Here is a 9473-nt window from a genome sequence, read left to right as displayed (position 1 = left end):
CTGAAAAATCTAAATGTCAGATGCATTAATATTTTTAGCATGTCCTCCAAACAGCTTGGCTATTCATATCATTGTCCTGATGAAGGAAAATCCAAGATTTGACATCCTGCTAAGTTATCAGCAGGAAACAGACTTGTATCCTTCTCAATGTCCATTGGACAACTTGACTCTTACTGATCTAATCGGAAGGTGTTGAACGTGGGCTGAAAGCTCATGCTCTGTCAAGTGCTGCGGTGGACTGATGAATGCTTGCAGCTTGTTCCTAATTTCAAAGAGAGATGATACAACTTAGCATCTCACCTTGTCACATTGCATCAGCTTTGAATGTGAGCAAAGGACCTGATTCTGCAGCACAAAATCAACAAGAGTTTTCTAGCGGCCATCGGGGAGTGCAGGAGCAGGGTTTAATTTCCACAACATCTTCTCATTTTTCTGCCCCCAGGGCCAGGGAGAACAGGCAAGGGAGACAGAGAGATGAATTATTTACCCATTTCATCTTCAACCAACAGAGCAGTTTGCACTGAACTGCCAATGGGACCTACGTCACCATCTCCACTCAGTCGTGCCACCTCCACATGCCACCACACTTCAGTTGCTCTGTTTCTGTGTGATCCCACTGACAGAAAGGTGCATGAGGGAAGAGAAGAGAAAGGAAAAGAGTGAGCTCCCTCATAGCAGAGTGAGTTTTGCCACTGCCTGAGTTTGCTACTAGCCAGAAAAATACCTGAGCATTTGCAGGGCCATCAGATGCTGAGCCCAGTGCTATTCATAGTGACATTTGTTCTCCAGGAGAGGGCAGTCCTATATCATCACACAAGCCACATGTGGCCAAAGGATGGCATCCCAGGGCCTCAGTGTGCAGAGGCCCAATCCACTGGAGTCAGTTTGCATTGCTCTTAAGGACCTGCAAAGGCTAGCAGGACACACGGTTTGACAAGTTGAATTAAATGCAGAGATGAGTCTAGTATCCAGGTTGTAGCTATATTGGTCTAGAGAAGAAGGCTATCAGGACTCGTAGTAGATATGATACCTTTTATTAGGCCAACATGGTTTTTTTGCAAAAAAAATCTTTAATTGCAAGCTTTCAGGCACAAGCAGCCTTCATCAGGCATTGGAAAAAAGATTGTAAAAATTCTCCTGGGTAGAAATGAAAGTTCATATCTCAGAGGATTTCACAGAGGAGTCAATAGATGGAAAACTCCTCTGGACAGTCAGTTCATAGTTGGTATGAAGCCTCACCTCCTGTGAGGGTCTGTGATGATGCAAATTACCTTGAAACAAAGATGAGTTTAAGAGGATTATGCTGGGGTAGCATTCACCTTTTTCTGGACCCGTTGAGGCCTGATTCCCAGCTGATCTCCACCTTGAACCTTTCCAAGTTTGTATACAATGCAAGCAGGCTGGGTATCAGTATTTTTTGCCTGCCCTACACAGGTGTAAAATGGCTGACCAAGATCCAGGGCAGGTCACATGTGTTACGCCAAGTCAGATACCTGCAGATTCAGGGCAGAGAGAAAATTCCTCTCTGTCTCCTGTTACATTGCAAAAGATCCTCACACATCTACACACAAACCCAAAATAAAACTACCAAAGCTACACATGCACAAAGCAAACAAACTCAACCAAGCACGGAAAAATATTTTCTTCTCTAATCTCTTTTGGCTTATAATCATCCACTGTGCTATCTGTGACAGTGGTCAGCACAAGAATTGCAGAAATAAATGTGTTTAATAAATTGGCAGTGTTCCTTGAGAGCTGTTTATAATCCTCTTGTACAAAGGGACAAATTGCTGTCTGAGGGTAAGTAAGCACAGTTCTCATTGGCTTCAGTGTACTTCGTCTGTGGCCCACTGCTCATTGAGGTCTTTAGAGCTATGGCTTATTTGATGTGGAGAAAATTAATACCATTTAAATAAATTTGGAGGAAATCATAATGATAACAGTTCTCACTGAGACAAGCCAAAGTGAGATCTGTGATTCATCTGAGTGCCAGAATGGCCCCACAGAAATGGATTTTAATATAACTCGGTCAGCTCTAAGTGCACATATCCCCTTATTCCTAATAAAAAGGAAGAACAACAGGACTTGGATCCCATACTGCAAGCAGAGATGCTCTTCAAAGTGTCACCTTCTCTTCCTAAACACACTCATTTTCACATTAACTTCTTCCATCTGTTTGGGATCTGACCTCAGGAACCAGTCCAGCAGCATTCATCTTCTTGCCCAGGGATGTTCCCATATAAGGTGATCTCTCTTTGTCGGTCAAGCGTGATTTTTATTGCTCAGGTTTCTTTCCACTCTGATTTGCTGGTTTCCATGCTTGAGTTCCCCTTGGAAACTCACAAGGCAGTCAAACGTTCAGGAGCATTTGTCAGGCCTCAGGAAGGCTAAGTCTGCACATTTATAGGGCTTTGGATAAAAAAAATCAGGCCAAGGTTTGTTCTGTTTCTGGCCTGTGGAAGCTGCCATCTCTATAACTCTTTACAAATAATCATACTAAGTCCCATCCTGAAGTTTAGCTGCATGGAAGTTTCAGCTGAATAAGAAGCTGAGGAGTGAATACATCACTGATAGGGTTGTAATGCCATTAGGAAACCTTGTTCAAATCCTTTCAGTGCCACCCATCATAACTATCCTGAGACATGGGATGTACCTGTGGGGCTCCATATGGGAAACATGGAAGCACTAGCTGGAGGTTTTGTGGGATCCCACCTCATCTCCCTGGCACACTTCCCATTTGCCTGTGGCAGCACCTCTCCTTGGGACAGGAAGGAAGCAGCACCCTTGTCCTATCCGTGAAGCCCCACAGCCTCCGCTGTGCCCGAGAAACCTGGAGATAGAGCCAAGGTTTGATTTCTCTAAGCTGTGGGGATGGGGTGTGTCTCTGGTTTTGGCCTGCAGACATTGAATACAGACAGATGATGGAACATAAGATTGTTTTCTGGTTACTTTGGGTTGCATGTGTATGTGGCTTGAGACCACTGGAAGAAATGCCCATGAAGATGCATAAGCCTCAGGAATCCCCCATGCATCCTGTCTCTCCCCTACTTGGAAAGTGCAGTGGAATCCAAAACCTGTCCTGGACTGACTACAGCTCCATTTCACGGCAGGGCTTGCAGGAAGGAGCTAGCAGCAGCATGCTGGATCCGACTAGGTTTCTTTGGTCTTCTTCCTACTTCCTCAGTCACACCTGGAGTGATCAAGCCCTGAAGGCTTCTATTAGGGTGGATATCTTGACCACTTGGGTAGCCAAAACAGTCTGCGGTGGAAGACAGGCAGCTTCCTCCTGGCTATGCCCTAGCCCCAAGTCCTTGCATTGTAGCACTGTCAACCCCTGTGCCCTGTCTTGGGACTTGTGAAGGGATGAAGCGGAGGGCTGCTTGCATCAGCCCAAAGTGCTCCAGCACTGACATTTCCCCCCAGATTCTGTGGGCTCCTCAGTGGTCCCTACATGCTCCAGGAGCGGTGTCCTGAGGCCAGAATCAGCACTGCAGAATGTCACTCCCTCCATTTCTCTCTGTGCAGTCTGGATACTCGGCACACTCAAAGAAAAGAGGACTAAAAAGACACCAGGAAAACATATGAAAGGAATGTAGGTCTTTCAGCAACTTCTAGGTAGATTTGATCCTTACAGGTCAGCATAAAGAGTACAAGCAGAAATGGAACATACTCTAGTTTTTACAGCTCAAGCATGTGTCCTATACAGCCTCATTAGAGGAATTTGTTCAACCTCTTGGTGCCTCAGTTTCCTTTCTTAAAAATGAAGACAATCATGGTGCCTCAGTTTCCTTTCTTAAGGAAACTCAGGCTTGTTGTGAGGTTGATTATTTCGTATTTTGGAAGTGCTTTGAGTTAACCCAAGATAAATACCTCCAATAGAAATACAAATATTATATTTATGATTTCTAATTACTGAGTCGAATTTTACACAAGCTGCTCCTCTCAATTGGCTTGGATCTGGGTGAGTCAGTGCATATTTTAATCCATCATATGTGGACCTACATGTGATTCAAAAACAATCCAAGAGGCTAATTACAATGCAGAGAGCCTGAAACCAATCTGGGTTGAATTGATGGATTCCGAATGATCTGTACCTAGAAAATCAAGGACTGGACAGATCAGTTTTATGCACGAATGTCAGTGAATCCATTTTTTTCCATGTTTGAAATGATGAGCTCCTGTGTTTGCTTAGGAGTTAGGAACAGATTTTAGGTCTTGTGAGTTGCATTGATAGCAGATGTGCCAACCTAAATTGGAGAAATTAGCTTGTTGTTCAGATCGGATAAAGACTTGGAACAATATTGCCATCCGCGTTTCGTATCTGTCCAATTTTCAGTTTCAAAGAACAACGACAATCGTTTACTTAATTAGCAGAGAGCAAGCCAGCTCGTCTGAAATGTTTTCACGCTGCAGATTGCCAGAAAATCTTAATTGGACGCACGCATCAATCTGCTTTGGGGCAATGCTGCAGCCCCAACAGTCCAGGAAAAATGTAAGGCAAGGATTGTTGTGAACGTGGTCTTTTAGGAGGCCAACCACGTGATTGGGAAGGACATAGCCTTGCTTTCAAGTACCACAGTGCCCTTCCATAGCAATCCTGCAAAGGAAGACGTGCTTCCAAACGGAGTGCAACACCATTTTATTGAGTAACTGGAGCCAACAGCATATCCCTGCAGTTTTGCTAACCATCACTGGGTATGTTGGGCTGTCACGCACACAGCTCCAGCCTCTGCTTTGCTTTCCACCTGAGGGGCAAGTGCTGCGGGCAGGCCTGGGGCCTGGGCCGCACGTGTGGGGGAGACCAGGCAGAAGCTCCACTCTCCCAGGACAAGCCCCACGTGCCTGAGGGGCCTGCCCAACCCCCAGGCCCTTTTCCCGCCACCGCAGCCCCCCACTACGCATGCGCCCTCCCTGACACGCGGCGCCTTGCGACCAACGGGCGCCGCGCGCCGCGTGACCGGAAGTGACGGCACCGCTCCGGCGTAGCAACCGTTACCAAGGGCCTGGTAACTAAGCGAAGCGGGTGTCGGGCGGGGGCGGCCTGTGGCTGGGGCTCAGGTAACTGCGCGGGGGCGGCCGGGCCGGGAGCCCCGCGCGGGGGCTTTGTGTGCGGGCCCGGGAGGAGGTCGGCAGCCCCTGGCGGGGCCAAGCAGGCCGCTGCGAGGGTGTTCCAGCCTGCCGGGCTCTGCTAGTTGCCCCCTCCCCCTTTCTGCTACTTGTGTCAGGGGGTTTAACCCCCCCATGCTCCATGTGTCAGGGGATGTGGCCTGGGCTATACCAGTGCTCCTGCTGGGACCGAAGCTTCTGGCTGGAGGGTCCTGTCCAAGGCTGCTCTGGGGTCAGGAAGGGATTTCCCCTCTGCTCAGATTGTCGCGGACGGGGGGGGGGTTGTCTTCCTGTGCAGCAGGGACACGGCCTCCGCCTGGGTGCGCTCACGCGTGATAGCAGCAGGATGAGGTTCGGGTGTGACGTGTGCGTTGTGTCAGGGCTCACAGTCGTCCGATGTAGGATTTAGGTGATAGATGGTCTGGGATGGTTTGGACCGAGCCAATCCTGCTTGCGGCAGGGGTGGACTAGAGGTGATCTCTGGGGGTCCCTTGCAGCCCTGCTGCTCTGGGATTCTGTGGTGCACTAGGCAAGGTTTGTACTCTCCAGTTTGCAGGGCCACACAGCCTTGTGTCTCAGAGTCCCCCAACACACGGAGATGATGCCCAGGGTTGGGGTTGTGGAGGTGGCTAGATATCATGACAGGCTGCTGTCCTGAGCAGTTAATTTCCCTGATTCTCTCCCACAGAATTGTTCCCCAGGACTCAGCAATGAGTGATCAACTGAAATTCATCGTTGAGAAGCTCAATCAGGAGCCTTTTAAGAAGAACTATAATTTAATCACATTTGATTCATTGGAGTCAATGCAGCTCTTGCAGCTGCTCAGTGATGTTTTGGGGGAAATTGACCCTAAGGTAAGGGTGGAACTGAATGTGCTCGAGCATTGGGTCTTTGGTAACCTGCTCTCAGATGAAGTCAGAGCAGCAAAGCTGTTTTGTTTCTTTCTGTATATGTTTTGTGTCTTTTATGGCATATATTTCCTGGACTTATGTCGCCAATACTAATCTTAATGGAGCTACTATTCTATTTGATGTATTTATCTAGGTGAGCAAATACCACATAATTATTGGACCCTCCCCCAGGGGTCCTGCCTTTTGTTTTTTTGTGTTTTTTTTAGGAAGCAGAATAGGAATGTTAATGTTTATATTTACAATTCTTGCATCCATTGTACAACATTCAGAATGGTCCTTGCTTATGTACAGAGAATGACGAGAAATCAGGAAATGAACCGTGCACTGCAGCTGTTGCACACTCGCACTGACTCCCTTTCTTTTGTGTCCATCAAAGCAGAGGGGTTGACAGTCAATAAGCCCCCCAACAGGGCCAATGTGTTGAGCTGTGGAGCAGAATTCCAGCATCAGACTTGGTGTCTGTTATGTGCATTTTTGGACCAGAAGGTATGGTCTGTGAATCATTGCAGTCAGTGGCTTTGCTACACACCCTGTCTTGCCAGAATTGTTCCTACTGTTAGGAAAGATAACCCAGATGGCTGTGTCTCTGAGGACCCACGGCCAACCAGAATACCTACCTGAAATAAAGACACCTGTGTGAAGAGCCCAGGGAGAACCAGAATTTAGATGGTAGAGTAGTATTCTGTATGCAACATCTCACTTATGACAGTTGCATGTAGAGCCTGTCATGTCAAGACTGGATCTGATTCATTCTTTTAATGTCATTAGTTAATTTATTTGACCTATTCATGGTTACACAGTTTTCTTGTGCTTTGCTTAGGGTGTTTTTTACTTTTCAGCATGTTGTTGACATTAGAGAGGAGATGCCAGATCAAACGGCTAAACGAATGTTGAGTCTTCTAGGTATTCTTAAATACAAACCTCCAGGAAGTATTACAGACTTGTAAGTATCTGCTTGTACCATAGATAATGGTAAAATATGTCTAGTTCAGTATTGCAAGGCAAAACTGAAATGATGTACAGTATGTAAAAAGTCTTGTATGTTTTGGAACGCACTAGCTTGTTACTTTAAGTATTTTATTAACACTTCTGTCTTGGCCAATACCCTTTCCCTTCTTCAAAGTGAAAACGATAGATTTATACCAAATTATTTCACTTTCTGACTCAGTCGTCAATATATCTCAATTAATAGGGTTTTATTTTATTTTACACTTTAAATGGTATTGCTAGTCACTTGAAAATTTATTCCATAGTATCACTATGACTGCTTCAGTTAATATTCTGAAGATATTTCTTCTGTTAGGTCCTAAGAAATACACACAGATTTGCTTGCAGATCCAGATTTAGTGTGGAGTAACAAAGTAGTCAGGGGCCAGGGTGGGGTGAATCTCAGTCCTGTCCTTCGTGATGTGCTCCACTGTTTTGCTACCTTTGCTTCTGCAGGTTTATTTTGTATTTAATGCTGTTCATCAGGCTAGTCAGTAGAGGGTGCCGAATAACTAGTAGGGTCATCACCCTCCCTTCCACACTGGGCATCATTCCCTACTTCATGCTATACCAGTTTGCAGCTTCCATGTTTTCTAAGTTTCTGGAGGGTACCACTGAAACACGAGCTCCATTGCTGCAGTCTTTGTCCTTTGCCCACTCTGGGAGATGTACCTGCGCAAAGGGAAGCAGAATCAGGCCCATAATCAGCAAATTGGCATCATGAAATATTTTTTTTTCTTTTAACAATATTAGAGAAAAAACCATTAGGCAGGTGGGGGAGGAATAACAGAAATTATCGGCTTGTTTAGTCCAAACTAGTGTCTTTTTGCTCGAGACTTTTTGGTGGTGACTGATATATGTGGTGGTGATGATGATTATTATTATTTAGGAGTACATTCCGCCAGGGTTTAGTTACTGGAAGCAAGCCTGTAATTCATCCAGTCTTACACTGGCTTCTTCAGCGGACCAGCGAACTCAAGAAAAGAGCCTATCTGGCACGTTTCTTAATAAAATTGGAAGTGCCCTTTGAGTTCCTTCAGGATGATACTGTGGCTGACACCAACAAACAGGTAGTGTTTTAGATGAATTTACTGACTGCACAGTAATTTTAATGAAGGGGGTAATGGATGGCTCAGAGGCTTGCTGATGGAGTAGGCTGACAAAATGTGACTTTCTTGTATTACGTTGGCTCATGTTTTAGTATTTAGCGTAGATGGGGATTAACACTTAAAATATGTTCACTCAGAACATCATCCAGCTGACTTTACATTTGACTTTGGCCACCTAATGTGTTTTAAACCCAGTTTATAATAGCTGCTAAGTGGACTTTAAAACCACATTAGTGAACTTTAATTGTTTTTTTATTTTTGTCTTTAAAAAAATCTCTCTCTGCTTTAGACAAGTACGCAGAGATTTTTGTCTCTAGATCACCACTCCATGTAAGTTGGATCTGTAGTCGTAGCTCAGCTGGTAACAGACCAGTGTCTCTGCCCTGTGGATAAATAGAAGACTTCAGTTATCAAGGCTAATATTGTTGGTTTTAAATAGTCAAACCAACTAGGTTTGAAATCCAAATTTAAAGCAAGCCAAATGTATTTAAGACGTGTTCAATTTTATATTATCTGAGGTACACGTTTACTTAATTTCTCTCCAGAGAGGTAGTAAGCCATGGTAGACTGAGGTCAGGCAGAAAGCAAGGCAGAGGTGCACTTTTTTTAGACTAAGGGAATCTGAGAGGCTTAAACCTTTGTGGGGTACTGCTCACTTCATCACATGCTATGAAAAGAGTTTTCATAGCATCTCATCTGATGAAATGAGCTGTGGCTCATGAAAGCTTATGCCTCTCTGATTCAGCTAGTTTATAAGGTGACCTCTACCTTGCCTTGTATCTAATTTCTATCCAGTTTTTTCTTATACAGATATGGTGAGTTGCAATATCACATCATTCTGGAAGGTTTTTAATTATTAACTCCAAATACTTATCAGGCATTAGGAAAGCTGTGTAGCCTTATGAAAGCTTTTTCCCCCCCTTTTACCACTGATCGTATCTGATTTATAATTGAAAATAACTAAACAAAAGCAGAAAAAAACCAAGTTGTAGCCTGTATGTTTGTTTAGTGTGTGGCAGTCTGGCATCATACCTACCAGTTGGGGAACTCCCCTCTTGCCAGCAGGGAGACGGAAAAGGATCTTGGAGTCATCATTGACTCCAAGATGAACATGGGCCGGCAGTGTGGGGAGGCAGTCAGGAAGGCCAACCGCACCTTGGCATGCATCCACAGGTGAATCTCAAGCAGGTCCAAAGAGGTGATCCTCCCCCTCTATACGGCACTGGTCAGGCCGCAGCTGGAGTATTGCATCCAGTTCTGGGCGCCGCACTTCAGGAGGGGTGTGGACAGCATGGAGAGGGTCCAGAGGAGGCCACTTGCATGATCAGGGGACAGCAGGGCAGGCCCTACGAGGAGAGGC

General features: G+C 45.5%; 1 protein-coding gene across 2 annotated transcripts in view; it reads left to right on the top strand.

The window, feature by feature from the left end:
- Window positions 1-4969: 4969 nt before the first annotated feature.
- IFT81 (intraflagellar transport 81) overlaps window positions 4970-9473 on the top strand; it is a 60165-nt gene continuing 55661 nt past the window's right edge. For both annotated transcript variants that reach the window (XM_019538701.1, XM_019538702.1), the window contains exons 1-4: window positions 4970-5058; window positions 5795-5960; window positions 6857-6960; window positions 7894-8074. In XM_019538701.1, the coding sequence (XP_019394246.1) occupies window positions 5817-5960; window positions 6857-6960; window positions 7894-8074 (429 nt within the window). In that variant the 5' untranslated portion in view covers window positions 4970-5058; window positions 5795-5816. The remainder of the gene's footprint in view (window positions 5059-5794; window positions 5961-6856; window positions 6961-7893; window positions 8075-9473) is intronic.

The sequence above is a fragment of the Crocodylus porosus genome, unplaced genomic scaffold (genome assembly GCF_001723895.1).
Source record: "Crocodylus porosus isolate Cpor-Errol unplaced genomic scaffold, CroPor_comp1, whole genome shotgun sequence".
In the NCBI taxonomy this organism is placed as follows: Eukaryota; Metazoa; Chordata; order Crocodylia; family Crocodylidae; genus Crocodylus; species Crocodylus porosus.
The sequence above is the reverse complement of the archived record's forward strand: the minus strand, read 5'-3'. Positions and strand labels throughout refer to the sequence as shown.